The sequence below is a fragment of the Brachyistius frenatus genome, unplaced genomic scaffold (genome assembly GCF_029030835.1).
Source record: "Brachyistius frenatus isolate BFR_SWC_R1_liver_20210118 unplaced genomic scaffold, ASM2903083v1 Contig_20, whole genome shotgun sequence".
Taxonomy (NCBI): domain Eukaryota; kingdom Metazoa; phylum Chordata; class Actinopteri; family Embiotocidae; genus Brachyistius; species Brachyistius frenatus.
The window spans coordinates 4,018,961-4,040,701 of NW_027210619.1; the positions used below are offsets into that span (position 1 = coordinate 4,018,961).

The 21,741-nt window shown below is 39.5% G+C and overlaps 2 protein-coding genes across 2 annotated transcripts; both read left to right on the forward strand.

Annotated features, from left to right (window-relative positions):
• The first annotated feature begins 6,780 nt into the window (after window positions 1–6,780).
• LOC138619525 (metalloreductase STEAP4-like) lies at window positions 6,781–14,006 on the forward strand. Its single transcript, XM_069696076.1, has 10 exons — window positions 6,781–7,254; window positions 7,620–7,727; window positions 7,817–7,887; window positions 8,011–8,098; window positions 8,982–9,260; window positions 9,431–9,525; window positions 9,629–9,739; window positions 10,753–10,795; window positions 10,899–11,063; window positions 13,228–14,006. The coding sequence occupies exons 1-10, from the start codon at window positions 7,030–7,032 to the stop codon at window positions 13,483–13,485; spliced, it is 1,443 nt and encodes a 480-aa protein (XP_069552177.1). The 5' UTR covers window positions 6,781–7,029; the 3' UTR covers window positions 13,486–14,006.
• A 4,523-nt stretch (window positions 14,007–18,529) lies between these two features.
• LOC138619243 (C-reactive protein-like) lies at window positions 18,530–21,352 on the forward strand. The gene is made up of 5 exons (XM_069695531.1): window positions 18,530–18,595; window positions 18,804–18,858; window positions 19,987–20,089; window positions 20,177–20,474; window positions 20,635–21,352. The coding sequence occupies exons 2-5, from the start codon at window positions 18,804–18,806 to the stop codon at window positions 20,851–20,853; spliced, it is 675 nt and encodes a 224-aa protein (XP_069551632.1). The 5' UTR covers window positions 18,530–18,595; the 3' UTR covers window positions 20,854–21,352.
• The last annotated feature ends 389 nt before the right edge of the window (window positions 21,353–21,741 follow it).

Here is a 21,741-nt window from a genome sequence, read left to right on the forward strand (position 1 = left end):
TAGTCAATGTTTCTCTTTTCTGCCACCAGTGGGACGGGTTTGGGTCAAACAAAAGGTGTCTGTGTGAAGAAAAGAAAACATCCTCTGGGTGTGGGTGAATGTTGCCATGGCGGTGATCCCAGCACATACTGTACGTGCTCATGTGCCTTCTGCTACTTTATAAACAATGATTATAAGATTTAGATTTAATTCTGCTTGGTTTTATCTTTCACCAAACTATTGCTCAAACTATATAAAAATAACTATTTATAATCAGGCTGTAGACCTAAATTAACTTTACCCCCTTCTTCCTCCCACCTTTTTGAACTGACTTACTGTGTTTATTTCAGCTTGGCAGACACAGGTATGTCCTCTTGGTGCATACATACCAAAAGTGCCATCAGCGAAGCAGAAAAGGGATTTAATGGGGGGGAGGGGGAAAACAGAAGTAGTAACCAAATTTTGCTTAGTCAATGAGAGACTGTTTTATTCTACATATTCTACATGTAAATATAAATTTAGGATACATGGCCGACGCGTTACTTTTTTTCAGCATTAGGGAATATTTCTGAGCACCGTTTCCACGATGAACCATTTGTTGTGCTGATTTTCAAGTGGCATGGTTGTATTTTTCCTTCTGTGTATCTCATCAAATGTCTTTAACTCCGTTGGTGGTTGCTGTGTGTGCTTGTCTGCTCCTGTCATTTATAAATATAAGCATTTTTATGCTAGTGTTCAAGGAAATTGCAGTGAGTCAGGCAGTGCTCTTATCCTCACTGGTTTAGTTGTGTCCTCTTTTCACTTTCAACTTTACGTTTCTTTCGTTTCCTCTCTTTCTGGCTCTGTCTGCCTTTGTCTTTTCCAGTCTCTCCTTCTTTCTCTCCCAGGGGATAAAGACCCTCCCAGTCTGCAGCTCACTGAAGCTTGTGTGGAGTAATTAGAATTAAAGTATTAGAGTTAAAAAGGAGGATTTAAGTCTGATTATTATGAAGGAAAACTATAATCCAAACACTCCCTCGGGTTTCATAAAATTTCAGTGAAATGCACTCTTTCATACACACAAAGCAAAACGGGCCAAACGTGATTTGCTATTAACTGAAACTATGAGTGACTATGTGCATGTTTTGTTGTGTATAAACATGTATGGTGTTCATGGTTGTGTGTGCATTGTGTGTGCATTGTGTGTGTGTGTCTGTGCGTGTGTGTGCTGGAGTGGCTGTATGTGAACGGACCTCATCTATCTGCCTTTCTCTTTGCGGTGAAGCTGACTTTTCGTCTCGATTAAAAATGAATGTCCCCCTTCTGCTCTCTGTCACTTTTCCTCGCTTCTGCTCCTGCTAGTGCTCCCTGTCTTTTTCACTATTATCCCTCCTATACCCTCCAATATCTCTATTTTCTTCAAGCCATATCCATATATCACCCCTCACACGTGCACATGCATGCGTGCCCTGACACTTTTCTTCCCTGCTTGCTGCTCTTGGCTCTCTCCTCCCATCTCATTCTCTGCGACCCCCCCCCTTTCTGAACATATTTCATCAAAGGCCTCCGCACAGGTAACACTCACCCTGATATAATTAACTGCTGCTAAGCGCGAAAGACTTGAAAGAACACACTATTTCAAACACGCACATGTGCACACGCCGACACACACAGCTTGTGTAACCCTAACAGTTGCATAGGACAAGAGAATCAAAGACAGGAACCTTCGAGAGGGCTCATGTATAATTCTTAAACTGAGGAGAGTTATAACGATCTAATGATTTCAGGCTACAGGCACGAGCGCTGAGATAGGCCTTTATATTGTCAGTGTGTGTGTGTGTGTGTGGGTGTGTGTGTGTGGGTGGGTAGGTAAACCCTCCTTCACTCAGTCTCTGTCCTGTTAGTAGCTGTATTAACCTGGGGTCTCTCTGCTCTCCCGATCAGTGTAACCCCATTAACTCCCATTAAGTCTCATTATGCACCCTCATGAGGATCGTTACCGCTTGCTTTATCTCATTTCCTAAACACCACAGTATGCATTCTGTGGATGTCTACTCAGTGCAACACAATTTTTGTCAGTAATTGTGAGTCCTTAATGTGTTTCATTGGAGGTGGGACCAGGTGTGAATGGTGGTTTGCCAGTCAACGATTGACAGTAATTGAGCAATCTACTGCCTCCAAAAGACGTAAAGGCAGCCCACACTGCCAACCCGAAAGTTTTTAGAGGCCTGAAGGGATGTGTAGAAAATATACCAGAGAGGGGGCACTGGAGTGACAGCTTGACACAGAGTCAACTATAATTATACATGACTGTCAGAGTGAAATATTCAGCGTTGTGTGGTTATGGGGATGAATTATATATTCACTACCGTGAGGACTTCTGTTCTAGAGTGGGATGTGATGTTGTAGAAGCTGAGAGGGAATGGGATCGGAAGTAAAATGGAGAGGAAAAACACAGACAAAGGAGTGAATGGTGTGATTAAAGATGAGAAAGGAGGGCAGATTAGGTTAGACATGCAGGGAGTCAAGTTTTACTCTCCAGCTCACTGAGGTCTGCAATACCCCATGGTGCATGAAAGATGTATGTCAGGCACTGCTGACTTAGAAGCATACAGAATTTCTTTCGTTTGTTTTCATTTTTACATGTTTTATTTACAAATTCTTAATTTAAATGGTTTTGTCGTAATGTTTTTCCAGTCGATTGCTGTAACAGATGAGTCACTAAAGCGTGATGATCCGTGGACATCCTCTGTACAAAAGTGCTGAACAGTCCATGCTGCTTCCTGTTTGTTTAGTTTCACTTCTTGTTTTAGTATGTTTAGCAAGGGATGGTTTTTTTTTAAAATTTTTTTTATTTTTTTTATATATAAGATATGGAAATAATTACAGTAATTTCAGAATAGGTTGGTGTTAACTTTGTTTTTGCAAGTTTGGCAGAGTAAATCCTAAATGGCATAAATGGAGCAAAGCTTACAAAGCTAATTCAAGCAGACAATTTTGGCTACACTGCCATACTCTCATGTGACACACTATTTGCTACAACATCCAGCAGAGCCTTTGTAATAAAGTGGAGTATTTAAGCTGTCAAAAGTCCTGGTTACACTCCTGGTCTGCCAGTGCGTCAGCTTTCGTGGTTCAGTTTGGAACGTGTGCTGCCACAGTTACTGCTGCTGCTGCTTCTGCTGCATTTCATCAACGCCTGGTGCCTGTCCCCACACATAGGTCTCAGGATATATATTCCTCTCAGGGGTTTGAGGTGTCTAATAGTGTAGTACTCGTAACTGACACAGAAAATTCCACATAATACTGCTGATGTCATAGACATGTCTATATCTAATGCGGCTGTTGGATTTGAAAGCCTTACTATTTAAAACTTATCCTTTAAAACATCAGTCATTATAGCTGAAAAATGTTTTTAATTTTAAGGGTATTTTACTGTAACATTGAACATTAATGACTAAATAAGCAGCTATCAAAATTTAGGCATTTAAGGTCCAAACGGTGTCACGTGATTTTAGTTCTACTTTTTGTGCACAGAATGGACAGTGTCGACTCTGCACACTAAGCACACCCGATATCCAGAGTCTCAATTCCTCAGGGCCCCTCTAATATTGCATACATCAGTGTTAACTGGACTATTTCCCCGTCTTTCAGTCAGGTTTTATAACCACTGTGATTAGGACCCATATAAAGCTGAGGCCGTATCCTGGTACTGTTCTGCATTGTGAGAGATAGAAAGAGAGACAGGAAAATACGTTAGAGTGAGGGTGTGTGTGTGTGTGTGTGTGTGTGTGTGTGTGTGTGTGAGGTGGTGGTGGTGGGGGGGGGGGGTTGAAGTGTGCTACAAGGAAAGATTGGATCTGACCCATTAACTTTACAGGCCACTCATTGAGCACCAGAGCGGTAGGGGTCAGTAGGGAGATTTCACTGTAAATCTCTACAACGATCACAATGATAGACCAGAGAGCTGAGGGAGGGAGAGAGGAGGAGGAGGAGCGCAAGAGAGAAAGAGACGCACAGCTTGCAACACTGTCCAAAGCCAAGATAAGTTTCACTAAGGACATCATCGGCTGCCAACCAGCCAGCTGGACTTATATTTTTTTCTGTTACTCATGTTAACGCGTTTACAAAAAGGGGGCTCTGACAGCTGAGCCATTTTCTGAGCAAATGATGGGAGTATATGTGGGTTGTTTGTCAGCCTGGCCTGCTCATATTTCTACCTTAAGAAAAGTTGCTTTTGAATTGTGGCCTTTCCGTCTGTGTTGGGTCGTGGCCTGCAACCCAAAACATAACCTTAAAAGGATAGCTGAGGGGGCTCATATGAGGACACTCTGAGCCTTGAGGGAAACACAAACAGCAGATGTGTCGTGCAGAGGAGGTGAAGCGAGAAGAGGGAAAAGTCACTGTTGCAAAAATCGGCCTCAGACCAGTTTTTCGCTCCGCTTTTTTTTGCCCTGCGGGCACAGCAGCTCCTTGGCTTGGTTACACCTCAGATCCAAGTACTTCTACCCACCAAACTGCTGCAGTACTGTGGAACCATTGTCAAGAGCAACTTCCAACATGCTCACCCTCTTATCTGTACAGTCTTCCTCTCTTTTAGACATCAAATCACACTCTGCAACAAATCTTTCTGCTGTAGATCATTAATAATTTATCCCCCCTGACCATGCCCTCCGCTGAATAACTGCTGCAGTTATTTATGTATCTCATAATCCATTACCTTGGGACCATCTGCTCTGATAACCCCATCACTGTAGAAAATCCACATCTTCATTCCTTCTACTTTAAGGTCTTTGTTCCACCATGGTCACAATTATACATTTATTGGAGCTGTTTTAAAGCGGCACTAAACAAACACTGCAAAATGCATTCAAACCTTGAGAATTGTTACCAAAAATCAATCATTTTCATTATATACTACAATGATAGAGAGTGCAGGATGTTACTGTATCAGTGAGTCTCATTTCATGCACCAGAATTCATTAGCATAGACTTGTGGCTCTAATGCATTTTGCTTAGACAGTCAGATATTGAGCAGTGTAAAGCCAATCATGGTAATGGCTGTAGCCTGGGAATACTGAATAGTCCAATCATCACCCTTGCCTGCGAGTGCCTTTTTCCAGACTTGACATTTGATATGTGATTGCTGCTTCCACTCAGTTTTGTTTTGATCATCAGGAAACCACCCACACTGTTTTAAGCTAGATTGTTTGGTGTGTAGCTCACGAGTGCTTGACTGCAGTTCTTGTGCTCACTGAGGTCTAGCTCTGTGCCTGGGCTTTTACTTGTTGATCTTCGAGCCTGGTTTCAGAGGGTCAGGAAATCTGGGTCAATTATAACTGACCATGTAATATGGGGAATAAAACAACCAGACTAGCTAAATGCTTTTCACTTCAGCCTGGCTTTTGTTTGCTTTAGTTCTTATTTACTGATGCACAAAGTCTAGATTTATTTTTTTGTTTATCAAGCCTTTTTTGTTTATCCTCTTCTCTTTGGACTTCAGGATCTTGTGGGAGGAAGTATAAGTGAGTGATTGTTTACCAAGCAGCAGATTAATTGCTCGTAAATTCTCAGGCTAAATACTGGCAAAGAAACCAGATCAGCAACAAATTTAATTACAGTATCTGTGTGTGTGTGTGTGTGTGTGTGTGTGTGTGTGTGTGTGTGTGTGTGTGTGTGTGTGTGTGCGTGTGCGTGTGCGTGTGTGTGGACACTGGTAAAATATCATTATATGTGCGTCACGTGTAAACACACATGCTCACACAAACACACACCGGCCACTTAGTGAAGCAGCAGAGCAGAGGGAGTAATCACAGGTCACTGGACCTGCGGGTTACCTCAACCCTGACCAGTAGAGCTATTCTGGACCTCCGGGAAAATAAGAAGGGCTTCACAAAGGGGCCAACCTCGGTTATGAGGCTGAGAACATTAATTACTCATTGGGACAACACAAGAGTGCAGATTAGACTGTAATCGGTAGGTTTGCCTGCAAAACTCCATGAATCAGAATGCCTCTACTGACCACCATATCAATGACCAAGCGCAACACAAATAACCTCCTGCTAATAGAAATGTGTGCTATTTGTTTTTCACTCTTGTTAAAGTACTTGCACACTTGATCAGGTAATATTAATTTTTGGGTCATATAATGGAGATTGTGCAGTGAAAGAGAGGATGTGGTTGGGTGCATTACAACACATTGTGTTTGCATACTGTTACCTAGAATTGGTCAAGATACTGTGTTTGTACAGAGCTCAATGTTACTGAGCTACAATTGTGAATAGTAAATTGTCACATAATCTCATTATTGTCTGACAAAAGTGTCGCTTTGCATTTAATCTAAGCCACTAGTTTGAAATTGTAACTTTTTTTTGCTCTTTGGTTTCTGTGTAAATGCCCCAACGTGTGACAATGACACTTTTTTGAGTTGTACATTCCCTTCTTGTCTTCAAATGAACTTGGAATTTCACTTGCGAAATTATAGCAGTGATGTAGTAAAACTGGAAAAAACACAGCAGTTTGCCAGACAATATAATGAATTAAAGGGTTGTTTTCCAGTCTTGCCTAATCTATCACAGATGGTCCACTGGTTTCTCAGAAAATGATAATACTTGAAATCCCAGGACAATGTCAAGCCAAATACAAACACAGACATAGACAGACACAGAGTTTCACAAAGAAAACATAACAGCTCACTGACACACCAGTGCAGGCACACATGCCTGAGCCTCCTACCTTTTGCCATGGAGTTTCCAAGTTGAGAATGAGGTCACCCTGAGCCCATCCTAAAATGGGAGGGGGTGGGCCAACATAAAAACTGACTGAGTACTCAAAACTCTGTCAGTCTAGAAAGTTTAAGAGAAGACATATGAACTTGATGGGCTGAAACCTTTTCCAGAATCACTCGGAAGAGCTACTAATTTGAAAACATTTTTGTTACATCTGTCTTCAATCTAGACATATTTACTTTCATATTTGAACACAGCTGTCTCATATTGACAGAGGACCTGGTAAAGTGTTCAATTCTTTGAAAAGACGAGATATCCTGAGCGTTTGTATCAGACTGTGGCCATGTCGGCTGCCAGACTGAGCAGCATGTCAAAGGAGGTGAATTCAGAGAGCGTGCTGCTGTGTCCTCTGAGCATGGCAGCTGGCCCTGAGCAGAAGCTACTGTGTATCTTTGGGACGGGGGACTTGGGGCGCTCTTTGGGCCAGCGTCTGCTCCAGACTGGCTACAAGGTGGTGTACGGCAGCCGCAGACCTCACAGCTGTGGCCCCTTGCCTGTGGGGACTCGGGTACGTTGCACGAGGTCTTCTCAGGTTCTAAAATATGACTTTTTCTAAGATGTTTTAGAGAGTTGCTGTTGTAATTTACAGCTGTTTTTTCAGCATGTGTTTTTCAGAATGATCCTAAATCTACTCAAATAACTATGTTGGTAAAAGTCAAAGTGCATAGATGGTGTGGAGGGAAAAAAATAAACAGTTCTTATCACGTTTTTAAAGCTGACTAGCTAAACAAGGTCACTGATATTTTGTGTGTTTCAGTTTTCATCTTTCGTGCAACAACTGAACCAGTGTGTCAGAACACGTTGAAGCAGTTGATGTTGCCTTGCGTAATGGCCATGCATGACAGTTGTGCTGTGTTTGTGTGTGTTGTGCAGGCGTTGAGCCATGGGGAAGCAGCCCAGGCAGCCGGTTTGGTTTTTATTTGTATTCACAGAGAAAACTATGACTTCCTGGAGACACTTGCACCTCAACTCAAGGGGAAGGTACATTGTTGCACAGTCATTGTTTAACAAAGCAATTGGTTAATTTCAATTTTTTTTTCATCTATTCCACTGATTTCATTGATTGGAAGGTGCTGGTGGATGTCAGCAACAACCTCCGGAAGAATCTATACCCAGAGGCTAATGCTCAGTATCTGCAGAGGTAAAATGAAATTAGGCAATACTGTAATAATCTAAAATATTTTGACGTCTCATGGACCACGTGGTTTGAATCTCCAACAACTGGCAAAACATGAAGCAAAAGTTGTTGTTTTTTATTGTCCAGGCTAATCCCTGGAGCTCATGTGGTGAAAGCTTTTAACACCTTGTCTGCCTGGGCCCTGCAGAATGGACCCTCAGATGCCAGTAGGCAGGTACTGAATATGTCTGTGGTGGTAACATCTTTGTTGGAAAAGTATATTTAGCATTTGCTAAAGTTTGACTAGCACTGAACTTTGATTTTTCTTCTTTTGCTATTTAGGAATGTATAATTTTGTTTGAATGCTGACATATCTCATTTTGGATAGAAACAAATTGTTTGTCATTGATTTTCAACAGCGCAGCCACGAGCATTTGACAATTCTCTGATGTGTTCTCAGTGGATGCTGACCAACAAGATACAAATAATAGTCTCTTTCAGAAAGGAAAGGGTTTCAGTCCAAATTATATTATTAACTTATTTTGAAGTTTTGATCAAACCAACTCCAAGTAAAAGACGCCAAATCTGAGGAGTCAGCCTGATGTCTTTGCTGTGAATGCCATCTCTGATGTATCCTTGAATCAATTAACTCCACACTATCTCTTAGATTTAAGCTCCCCATCACGTGTTTCGCTCTCTCGCTCTGTACTGCAAAGCTGCAGCATATGTGGGTTTTTCTGTTTCATTTTAATATGCTTGTGCGGTCCCAGAAGACAGCAAAAACCACACAGGGGAGAGTGTGTATGGTGTGTGCTTATGTCTGTATATATGTATGTGTTTGGGGGGGGGGGTGCATGTTTATGCATTGCGGTGTATCGTATTTGGATGACATAGGTGTGTGTTGTTTTTAGTTTATACCTGCTTTCCTTAACTAAATTTAGCATTTGTACAGTACACAGTATCAGTGCACTTTTAGGTCTCTACAGTGTAAACCACGCTTTCATCATTGTGTGTACAAATGTATAAACATAATTGCATAAATATGAAGCAATCAAGACATATAATCCTAAAATGGGTCATTTCTAGTGCTTTAAACGATGGATGTTTTCATGATCCAGGTGTACCTGTGTGGGAACAGTGCTGAAGCAAAGCAGGCAGTAGCAGAGACGGCTACCAAACTGGGCTTCACAGTTCTGGACAGGGGGTCTCTCTCAGCAGCCAGAGAGCTGGAGGACTTCACCCTGCAGCTGTTCCCTGAGTGGAGGTTGCCCTTACGCCTGGCCATTGGCCTCACCGCCTTCTTCTTCTTCTATCTGCTCATCAGAGAGATCATCTATGCATATGTTGAACAGGGGAAAGACATCTCTTTCAGAATCATGGTGTCTCTAGCCAACAAGGTGAATGTTGTTTATTATCTTACAATGTATACAGTTTAGAGCTAACATTATTAGCTCTTCCCCTTTGAAAAGATAGCCTCCAGGTATGCTCCTTTAGAAATCATTTTACTTTAATCTTGTGCATGCTATCCTCACAATAATCTCCTTTGTGTTTATACTCTTTATTTCAGGTGTTTCCCATTGTGTCTCTCATTATGCTAGCTCTGTGTTACCTGCCTGGGGTCATAGCTGGCTTCCTTCAGCTCTACAGAGGCACCAAATACAGGTCAGAAATCAAAACTGGACTGATATAAAGTGCCTGCACAGAGGCGTACAATATTGAATATATTCGAGTTGTATCATACTAGTCTAACGCATATTTGTTTCAGGCGTTTCCCGGACTGGTTGGATCGCTGGATGCTGTGCAGGAAACAGCTTGGACTGCTCGCACTAGCCTTTGCTTCCCTACATGTGCTGTACACTCTCATCATCCCCATAAGGTCGGTAACAGCTGCACGCATCTTCACACCTCTATTCAACTTATCTGAACATGTTTGTACTGTATTGTAAATGCAATGATAATTATTATTGATCATTATGTACCCCTACCTTTTTATCTTCTTTTTTTTATTTATCCACTTGTTTCTTTTTGTCTTTCTCAAAGTGTTTTAGTCTCTCTTCCTCCCTTATTATTACACACAAATATTGCATTACATACACATATGACAAGGGAAATTCAGAACAATGATAGTCCAGTAAGAAAATACAGATATGTCTATTGTTTTGTACCCAGGGAACTCTTGATATTTACACAAGTCTGTTCTGTTCATCACTTGCTGTGCAACGTCAATTAACATACATACACACACTAAATAAATGAAGGTTTTCATTTTATGTTTGTGTTAGAACTATATTAGGGAGCTAATGATTCAACTTAATGTTCATTTCAGTCTCTGTTGTTTGCACTGCTGTTGAGCAGAATCATTTTATCCCGAGAGGTATTTCAAAAATGTATTCTGCCCTCATTGATATGAATAAGGTTGCAGGGTTGTTGTATTTCACAGCATTATTTGTAGTTAAATGTCAAATAACCCGGTAACTGCAACACTTAGCAGGGCAATTGTAAAGCATGATAATTTGAAGTACAGTTTTTCTCAGTAGACAAAGGTTTTTAGTTTTTCCGGTTGAGATGTAGACAAGTCAGTTTTCACATAATGCAAGTGTGCAACACAGATCACAGTTGAAACACAACACAGAAAGACAATTTAGATTTAAATTCAGTCTCTACAAGATCAGGAATTGTTGGGCGCTAAAGAACTTGCCTTAAATATACTGCAGCTAAAACATTGTGAATGATAATGAGAAACCATAGACGAATATAATAACACGAGGAGTGTTTTAAAAGAATTAAATAATTCTGAATCGGATAAATACTATCTTGGATATGTAACAGTTATGCTAATCCGAGTTTTCCACATTTGTCTTTAAACAGTTTTGTCATTTTTGTCCGCAGATATTATGTGAGATACAGGCTTTCAGCACATACTATCTTACAGGTAAGACACCTGGATGAAAAAATTATAGGTTTTGAATAAGCTGTCTGTTTCCATAAGTGCATAAATGGTTCATATTCTCTGCTTTGTTTGCTGTCACTTTAAGATCAAGGAGAACCGAACGTCAGAGTTTGACACCACCATTGCCTGGCGCACTGACTCTTACTACTCTGTGGGGATTCTGGGATTTGGCCTGTATTTCCTATTGGGAATATCCTCTCTCCCCTCCGTCAGCAATGCTCTCAGCTGGAGAGAGTTCAGCTTCATACAGGTAGCAACTTGCATGTGTGACTCATTCATATGAAATGCAGTGTCGGGAGTGTGAGCTTAAGTGTGTTCACACACTCGCGTTATAAACACAGAACTCTACTTTAGCTGTGCATCCCATTGACATTTGGCCCAATCTATGAGTCCTGTTTACATGATGAAGCACATTAAGTCCAGGGCTCCAGTGTGTGGCTATTCTGGTCGCACATGCAACCTGAAACATCTGAAAGCAGCATTATTTGACAGTTTGGGGTTTATGTTAGTGTCACAAGTCCTTCTGAAATGGAGAGCAGCACGGTCAAGTGGACCTTTTGAGAGGGAGCCGGTCAGGACCAAAGGCTCGGTGAAAATGTTTTCAGTGCACCTGATTAATGTAAAAAGTTAGTCTGGAGTACTTAAGTCACAAGTGGAGGGATGAGGGTATTTTCTGTGTTTCTGGGCTTATGGTGTCCCAAGCAGTATTGTACTAATATTAGAGTTTTTGCATTTGAATTGGTTTTCTGAGAAATCTAAAATGACAAACGTATTTTCCTGAAAAATGGGCAGTTAATGTTCAACTCACTTTAAAAAAAAATGAAGGAAAACAAAGGCTCTCTTATCACACAAAAACAAAACACAATTACATAAAGGCATATTGCTGGTTACTTCAGAGCCATTTATATTGTAATTCGTTAGCCAGCTTCTAATAAAATGAATACTAACTAATAGCTAACAGGGGAATTTAATTTGGGACAAATTATCATCTCTCGAATATAGCGAGGCCTTAAAAAGCTGCAAATGACAACCAGATTGATGTTTTGTTTAACACGGAGATCCTCACAACCTTAAAAAGGCTGAGTTGGTATTCACTTACAATACGTCTGCTGGAAATATGTTATAAAGTGCACCATGACATCTTCAGTGTACTGCAACTCTACTGGTTCAGTTAGCGTGGAAAGGCTACTGGGCCTTTAAGGAATGTTGATACTTGTAGAAAAACTAGATGTCCATCAGCCAAGATTCAAGCTGTAACTGATTGGGACAGTGCTGTGCTTCCGCTCTGATGGAAAATGGTTGCGTAGGTCAGACTGCTGTTTTCCAAGTCGTGTTGGAAGTAATCAGTGAAAAGTATGTTGGGGATATTTACCTCCTTCCCTGATTGTTTTTACGTGGGCACACAAATGTTTATCATTCATAAATGGAACTGGGTCATGTCAAGCTCATTTTCTTATTCCCCCCCTCCCCTTTACTCCAGCCCAAATTAGAGCAGCGCTTTAAATGTTAAGTTATTCATCAAATGTAATTTGGAGGCATACATTATCCTGGGCTGCAGTCTGAAGATTTTGTTCAAGTGTATGGAATGAATCTGTGAATGTGCGTGCACGTGTGTCTGTGTGTGTGTGTGTGTGTGTGTGTGTGTGTGTGTGTGTGTGTGTGTGTGTGTGTGTGTGTGTGTGTGTGTGTGTGTGTGTGTGTGTGTGTGTGTGTGTGTGTGTGTGTGCGTGTCTACACTCCCAATGGACAGTAGTTGGATTACCTCTACGTAGATGAATGTGTTGCAATGTGTGCACATGTTCATGTCGAGAGTATCTCTCTGTAAAGGTCAGTCTATCACTGCAGTTTTTTACTTTGGTCACAGGAAGGATACTAACATACGTTGATATGAAATAAAATCCTGCAGGCATGCTGCACACTACTAACAGCATTTAAAACCCTGTTCAGAGCAGTAACTTTGACTGAGTTTTACATATATGCATTTATAGATGACAAGCAATGTCATCTATACAATTAAATGTCATCTAAAAATCCGTCATTAAATGACACATTCATTTATTAAACACCAATTAAATAAACAAAGCACAATCTTGAAAAACTTACATTTTTGATCGTTCAGCCTTCGGTCAACTTTATGTCCACTCTTTACCACCACTCTGTGAAAGAAACTGTAATTATACGTAACAGTTAAGTATATTTGTATAATATTTCTTTTCTCTTTAGCGTTGTAAAATATTTTCATTGTCAAAAGGGAGTCAGACTCCTAAAAAACACAATTTAATCACATTCCATCTTACCAAGTCATTTACACAGTAATTACATTCATGTTTTCTGTGTAACTGTGTGAATCAGTGAACGTACACACATTCCTTGAGGATAAAGTTATATTATTAACTTGTTCTTCTCTCTTCCAGTCCAAGCTGGGCTACCTGACATTGTTCTTCTGTTCGCTTCACACCTACTTGTACGGCTGGAAAATGTTCCTTAACTCCTCTTCCTACAAATGGTACACTCCTCCGGGCTACATGCTCTGTCTGGTGGTGCCATCTGTGGTGCTGGCGCTAAAGGTTCTTCTTGTCCTGCCTTGCGTGGACCGTACCCTCACCCGCATTCGACAGGGCTGGGAGAGGACTGATCCAGAGGACGGGTGCAAGCAATCACTGCTAATGTAGGACCACGACAATTATGGACGCAAATGCCCAGTTATTCACAGAGAACACAAACACAGAGACATAGTGACCAAGACTCCACAATTATACAGCAAAACAAAGCCAACAATGAAGACAGATTGTCTCTCGTTATGTAAAAATATTGGAATGGTTACATTTTGTAAACATGGTACAATGTTAACGTGTTAAAGCAGCTTTTTTTTGCAACTCAAGGTTTCTTTCATCATTGGGGTTTATACATCCAGTACATCCACTAATCCAGTTACATAATCTAATTCTGGGAAGGGCGATGTGTTTGTACTTCTTCTAATAGCAGCAGCAGCTTGACCAACTTTTTTTTTTTTTTTCAGATTTATTGTCACCCTTCAATGACATTAAATGCAGTTTAATGGATTTATTTGTACACCTTTTTATTTGAATTTAGTTCTCAGTTGTTGTTTTTTATCTTCCTTATTAATGTCCTAATGTGCTAATTGTAACCACTGTGAAATGTTTCTAAAATAAACTTCATACTCTGAACAGCATTGTCTTGTCTTGTCTGTCTTTCCCCCTCCCATGTCTCATTCTGTCTGGAAGCTCAGTCAAACTTAGAAGTCTTTCCCTGCTGGATTGAGAGTGCTCTGTCTAGTCGTCTCGGCCTGATCCCTCTCCAGGGTTCAACCCTCCGGCTGATCTGATTCCGTTCTCCAGAAAACATTAGCACTGAGCACCAGGCCTCTCCCCAGCCACTGCTGGATCTCATCACATCAGTTGGAGAGAGGAGTGTGAAGACTCCTCCATCACAGTCCTCTGCAGAGAGGATATGATATTTGGTTGTGACAGTACAGATTGTCCCTTCATGTTCTGCTGCAGCAAGTCATTTTTACTGATCATGAAGCAAGTGAAGAGCAGAGAACTCGTATAACGGGTAGTTGTTTGTGACGCATGATCAAACATTCCTCCATAAACACTGACAAACAGACACACAGACATGCAGTAGGATGTCACGTGCATAAATGCGTTAAACAGACACACTCCTGTAACATAGGAAGACAAAGGAGGGGACAAATTTGCATTAACCAATTTAACAATAATTCTAAACAGATAAGTACAAACAACAATTCATAATATAAGATTAATACCCTTAAGAATGATGCTTTTTTTTTCTAACCTAATTCAAATTAAGGAAATACTGTACCTTGATCAAGAATCAGCTGTCATAAATTCCGAAATCTGAAAATGGAAAGCTACAGTGGTGTGAAAAAGTGTTTGCCCCTTCCTGATTTCTTTTTTTGCATGTTTGTCACTTAAATGTTTCAGATCATCAAACAAATTTAAATATTAGTCAAAGACAAAATAAGTAAACAGAAAATGCAGTTTTTAAATGAAGGTTTTTATTATTAAGGGAGAAAAAAAAATCCAAACCCACCTGGTCCTGTGTGAAAAAGTGTTTGCCCTCTAAACCCAATAACTGGTTGGGCCACCCTTAGCAGCAACAACTGCAATCAAGCATTTGCGATAACTTGCAATGAGTCTTTTACAGCGCTGTGGAGGAATTTTGGCCCACTCATCTTTGCAGAGTTGTTGTAATTCAGCCACATTGGATGGTTTTCCAGCACCAACCGCCTTTTTAAGGTCATGCCACAGCATCTCAATAGGATTCAGGTCAGGACTTTGACTAGGCCACTCCAAAGTCTTCATTTTGTTTTTCTTCAGCCATTTGGAGGTGGACTTGCTTGTGTGTTTTGGATCATTGTCCTGCTGCAGAACTCAAGTTGGCTTCAGCTTGAGGTCACGAACAGATGGCCGGACATTCTCCTTCAGGATTTTTTGGGAGACAGTAGAATTCATGGTTCCATTTATCACAGCAAGTCTTCCAGGTCCTGAAGCAGCAAAACAGCCCCAGACCATCACACTAGCCATCACCATATTTTACTGTTGGTATGATGTTCTTTTTCTGAAATGCGGTGTTACTTTTACACCAGATGTAATGGGACACACACCTTCCAAAAAGTTCAACTTTTGTCTCGTCAGTCCACAGAGTATTTTCCCAAAAGTCTTGGGGATCGTCAAGATGTTTTCTGGCAAAAATGAGACGAGCCTTAATGTTCTTTTTGCTCAGCGGTGGTTTTCATCTTGGAACTCTGCCATGCAGGCCATTTTAGCCCAGTCTCTTTCTTATGGTGGAGTCATGAACACTGACCTTAACCGAGGCAAGTGAGGCCTGCAGTTCTTTGGATGTTGTTGTGGGGTCTTTTGTGACCTCTCGCATGAGTCGTCGCTGCGCTCTTTGGGTAATTTTGGTTGGCCGGCCACTCCTGGGAAGGTTCCCCACTGTTCCATGTTTTCTCCATTTGTGGATAATGGCTCTCACTGTGGTTCACTGGAGTCCCAAAGCTTTAGAAATGGCTTTAGAACCTTTTCCAGACTGATAGATCTCAATTACTTTCTTTCTCATTTGTTCCTGAATTTCTTTAGATCTCGGCATGATGTCTAGCTTTTGAGGATCTTTTGGTCTACTTCACTTTGTCAGGCAGGTCCTATTTAAGTGATTCCTTGATTGAGAACAGGTGTGGCAGTAATCAGGCCTGGGTGTGGCTGGAGAAATTGAACTCAGGTGTGATAAACCACAGTTATGTTTTAACAGGAGGGGGCAAACACTTTTTCACACAGGGCCATGTGGGTTTGGAATTTTTTTTCTCCCTTAATAATAAAAACCTTCATTTAAAAACTGCATTTTCTGTTTACTTGTGTTATCTTTGACTAATATTTAAATTTGTTTGATGATCTGAAACATTTAAGTGTGACAGACATGCAAAAAAATTGGAAATCAGGAAGGGGGCAAACACTTTTTCACACCACTGTATATAAACAAGCAAAATATGCTCTTTATGCATAGTATTACACAGAATAAGTCTTTTCAAGTTAAATTTGAAGGGTCAGAGATGACAGTGGGAGGACGGGCCTGACTTGTAATTAGGCACTGGTACACAGAAATGCTGTGTTGTATCATGCAACGACATTTTAGAAACAGTAATTTGTTTGATGTATTTTTGACAACATATTTGAAGAGTTTGCCATCGACGGAGCCCACTAGGGGTCATCTGGTAGAAAAAAACATTTGTGAAAGTGTGTGCAGAGGGATTAATAAACCATGCACATGCATTAATAAACCATGTGAATGGATTCCTAAACTGTGCATACATATTGGAAAATCAAGCACACACATTGGTAAATGGTGCCCATGGATTCAGTTTCCTTGTGTTAGCCAGCTGGTGTCCGATGTAACCTACCAGGAGGGAGCAATCTCTCAGCTGCTAAAGTAAGGAGCTATTATATTTAATTATATTAACCTATTATAGTGTGCATGTTGATAATTTAACAATATTTTATGAAGCGACATGTAAAGTTTTTTGCATAATTTTCCATGGCCAATCTCAACAACCGAGAAGTCCGGGAGAAAGCGGAGGTCAACAGGTATTTCATGTAACGTAAGTGAACTTTCGCAATGTGTTTAACTTGTGTAATGTACATAATCTAACATAACTTACATATGTAACAAAACTGGACAAATAAAGTGTTTAATTCAATCCAAACCATGATCTTTTCCTAATCCCAACCATGTAGCTTTGGTGCCCAAAACTAAGGCATTTTACGCGTAGAATGGATTAAAAAATGATCCAACTAAAAAGCCATGGGCTATTAAAAATGAATTTGTCAACAGTATTTCCTCTAGTTGTATGGGACAGTCTTTTTTTTCATAAATATTCAAAGAGTTTCCCCACATGGAAAACAGTTCTTAAAGGTAAGCCATTCAGATTTCAACAACCCATATAACAGATTTTTCCGTATTTGATCCTAAATTGTAAAAATATCAATTTATTCTCTTTTTCAATCTGTCAGGTAAAATGTTCACCTTCCTACAGCAAACCAGCACAGCTCATGTGGAACTGACAACATCAAGACAGAAAATGAATCAATATAATCACTGTAACTGTCAGTGTGAAAAAGCAACATGCATGATCATTTATTTTCAATGCTTAGGACATTAGAGACCTCAGCTGAGACCAGTCTTTTCTGTTTGGCTACACCCACTACTGCCAATGACTTCTTTATCTTCAGGGATGCTGGAAAAATGGTGAGAAAGTTCTTCATCGGAAACAATGAGGCAACATTTGGCACTGTATTTAGACCAGATGGGACCCTGTGTCTGGATTTATGTAGCCGTCAAGTAGGAAAAATCTCCAGCTCTAACATCGGAGGACCCTCTATAATCATCAGAGGACAGCTACATTTTTACTGCTGAGCACAATTTTAATATTGTATAACGGTAATCTTATTTATGTTCACTCTCTACAGGAGCAGCATTCCCACGGTGGAGGCTTCAACATAATTATTCCATGGCATGATTTCTGTTGTCCACATGTGAGACCTCATCCTTTCCCCCTGGGAGACCCAGAATTACATGATCTAAATATCACTCCAGGGAATGTGGACCAAACAGTTTTGGGGACTCCCTGAGAGGAACTGCGACAGGGAAGCTCCCTTGAGAACTACATACCGTCAAAGGCTTTTTTTTCTGTTTGCATTTGCACCCCCAACATTTAATATTACAGGGCTTAAATTGAATTCAGGATTTTTGAACACATGAGCAAAAAACGGTCACATTCAGGTCTACTTTACCTTAACCTTCGTGTTGTCCTTGGGTCAAAATGACCCGCAGCTGTGTTCAACCAAGTTCTATTTAATTTCTATATTTTCATATTTTTTGGGATCATTGGTGACAAGGATGCTGTGAGGGTTTCTTTAAACCAAAACATCCCCAAAAATATAGAAATAAAATAGAACTTGGTTGAACACAGCTGCGGGTCATTTTGACCCGAGGACAACACAAGGGTTAAATGGAGTACCTGATAAGAATGTTGAGGTCCTACCGTTTGCATTTGTAATACAGAACAGGGAATATTTCAACATGGCCACTCCTTTTGTATTGCTGAAACCTGAACCAACAAAATTAAAAGAAGAACTGATAACGGAAGGAAACATATGGGCACAGACAGAAATGGGGAAGGAATAAGAGTTGACAACTCACAACCCTGTTCACAGCTGCACACAAAATCAAGAAAGTTTCAAGGTAAGATTGAAACATTCTAAACTGCAATATGTAGGAATTGACCCATTTTCTCCAGTATCATTTCTTGTAACTAAGGCAAATAATGATAATAATATTACATATCGCATATTACGATAATGTTACACAGAGTGTTAGTGACAATGCAAAAGAACTGCTTTCATTAGATCTAATCTAATCTTTTCAATGGCATCTTTTATCTTTGTATCAGATGAAGTGGTTTCTTGTACTGATAATGCTGACAGCATGTGCTGCAGATATTCAAGGTAAGACTTTTCTTTAATTTTTTTTCATTTAACAGAGGGAGTTTCTCAAGGAGACATCACAGTTAAAAATGACATGTAAGGCAATTTTGTAGTAGTTTGTTGTCTTTAGGAATTTACTTCAAAACATAGTTTTCGTACCTGTCACAAACAGTTCATGCATTTAAAAAAAACAAAAAAACAACTAACATAATAGGAAGACAGCATTTAAAAATAAATAAATAAATAACTATGGCATTGACTCACAAACAAAACAAATATGCAAACAACATAAGTTAAAGAGTTTTAATTTAAATTTAAAACATTATTGTTTCATTAAAGGTGAATTTAATTAATTAACACACACTGGTTGACTTGACAAAATACTGGTTATTCACTTTAGTTTTGATCAATAATTATTTCCAAAATTTGCATGTAAAAATGATCTACATGTTAACTTGTATAACACAAATAAAATGATAGTGGTCAAAGCAAAAATCAAAAGTGCAAGATCAAAATGGCTTTTGTTAACCATAAAGAGTGTCTCTCTGCATAAGAATTACAGTTGACATCTTAACATTTTCTTTTTTATAGTTTTCTAATATATCTTAAATGTTGGAGTGGCTTTGCTTATGAAACTCTGTGTTTCTGATTTCTTGTCATGAGTTTTATCCAAAAAGTAAACTCATCATGTGTCAAGATGTTAGAGTAAAAATATAGTTGTCTTTTAGCTTCAGCTCATTAGTGAAAATAATAATCTATGCTAGAATTTATTTTTCAATACCACAATAAAATAATGCTGCACTGGTCATCTTATTACACAGCACCTGTCACTTTACATTCATCATTCAAACCGTATTTATGTATATTTATTTTTTATTTTATTTGTTTTTTGTGTATATAGTCAGTGTATTTTTTTTATTGATTGCTCTTATTTAATTAAAAAATTCTAAAATAATTATTTTTTATCTACCTTATTTCCTATCTCATAAGTATTTGTAAATTTGTTCATATTGTGTGCACTTTTTTTGTCTTCTCTATGCTGCTTTGACAAGTAAATGTCCCCACAGTGGGATTAATAAAGTATAATCTAATCTAATCTAAATCTAATACAAAACGATTCCAAAACATTTTCTCCCTGTCTCTTTCCAGATCTGTCAGGTAAAATGTTCACCTTCCCACAGCAAACCAACAGAGCTCGCGTGAAACTGAATACACCAAAACAGGATTTCGGTGCTGTGACCATCTGTCACAGGTAAAAATGAATGTGTTAAATGCTTAGAAGAACCCACTGCATCTACGACTGTGAGATAAACCATGTATGTGTTTGTCATGCCTACAGATCCTTCACAGATCTCAAAAGAGACCACGTCCTGTTCTCTTTGTCCACATCCTCAAGTTCTAATGACTTTCTGGTGTTCTGGGATGACAAAAATCAGGAGATGGAGCCCCATATCAAGAATGTTAAGACAGAATATGGAGGGCGCAACTACAAGCCAAATGTGTGGCACTCAGTTTGTACTACATGGGACTCTGTGTCTGGCCTGGTGCAACTGTGGTTTGATGGGCAACCTTCAATTAGGAAATTTATCAGCTCCGGATCAAACATCAGAGGACAGACTATCATTCTATTGGGACAGGTAAAATTGAATTGATGACCTCCATAATTAATGGTCTTTCAATAATTGCTGTATATGCTAAGTTTCAATTTATTGTGTATCTCTGCTGTATTCATTTCACAACAAATATTGTACAATATAGCTTTATGTCCTGTATCTCAAATCTCTGTATTCCTTACAGGAGCAGGATTCCCATGGCGGACAGTTTGACATAAATCAGTCTTTCGTTGGCATGATGTCGGATGTCCACATGTGGGACTACACCCTTTCCCCCTGTGAGATCCAGAACTACATGAATGAACTAAACTTCACCCCGGGGAATGTGCTGAACTGGAAGGCGCTGGAGTTCGAGATTGTAGACAAAGTGCTGATAGAAAATAAAATAATGCTATGTAACTAAAATTTAAAACAAGTCTATCAGTTTCTTATAAAGTCAGAAATCATATGATCTGTGTCTTTATTATCCACTGTCAGGAATCCATTAGCAATATTAACAATTTATGTTAAATCATTGATTATAAAAGGATAGATTTAGATTTTTGTCTTATCTTAATACAATAATCAAAGGAGAGAGTCATTTTTTCAGCCCTGATTATTTTACCTGATCATACCATGAATAGATTGCTGCTTAACATTACTATGCTGTAAAAAATCAGGGACAAAATCCACTGTCAAAAAGATTCAGTGTTTTGGATTTAGGGAGATCTATTGGCAGAAATGGAGTATAATATTAATAATTATGTTTTAATTAGTGTAAAACCACCCAAAGCTAAGAATTTGTTGTGTTTTTTTTTTTTTTTTTTAACCATAAAACAAGTCTTTACTATCCGCTAAGGGTTGCACCGCCATGTTATTTCCTTAGCTCAGAGTGGACAAATAAAGATTGGCTCTGGAGAGGACCCTTTGTGTTTTTTGTGAGTTTCGCGGCCACAATAGATGGTTTTACACACTTGGAAGGGGACAGTGAGAGGAGGGCTCAGTTCAGGTGAAATCATTTGAACAGTCACCATCTTTTTGAATAAATTTGTCATCTGAGTGTCACCTCACAGCCAGTGTGTAAAAGAGTAAAAGCTAAAAGTTAAATTTACTGTATCATTGAACACAATATGAATTATTTGCTGTCTTGGTGGTGAGTATTTTCTCTAGACTTGCAAAAAAAATTACAGGAAAAAGCAGTTCCTTTTTGTACTTATGGTCGATGAGTCATGTCGTTCGCAGTGAAGTAGTTTAAAAAAAAAAAAAAAAAAAAGAGAAGTACAGGTTTATTTCCAAAATGTCACGTTCAACA

Coding starts and splice junctions, on each gene's coding strand:
- LOC138619525 (XM_069696076.1), top strand. CDS start 7,030: ATGTCGGCTGCCAGACTGAGCAGCATGTCAAAGGAGGTGAATTCAGAG. Junction 9,261..9,430: donor TGGTGTCTCTAGCCAACAAG/GTGAATGTTGTT, acceptor TCTTTATTTCAG/GTGTTTCCCATTGTGTCTCT. Junction 11,064..13,227: donor GAGAGTTCAGCTTCATACAG/GTAGCAACTTGC, acceptor TCTCTCTTCCAG/TCCAAGCTGGGCTACCTGAC.
- LOC138619243 (XM_069695531.1), top strand. CDS start 18,804: ATGAAGTGGTTTCTTGTACTGATAATGCTGACAGCATGTGCTGCAGAT. Junction 20,090..20,176: donor GCTGTGACCATCTGTCACAG/GTAAAAATGAAT, acceptor TCATGCCTACAG/ATCCTTCACAGATCTCAAAA. Junction 20,475..20,634: donor CTATCATTCTATTGGGACAG/GTAAAATTGAAT, acceptor TATTCCTTACAG/GAGCAGGATTCCCATGGCGG.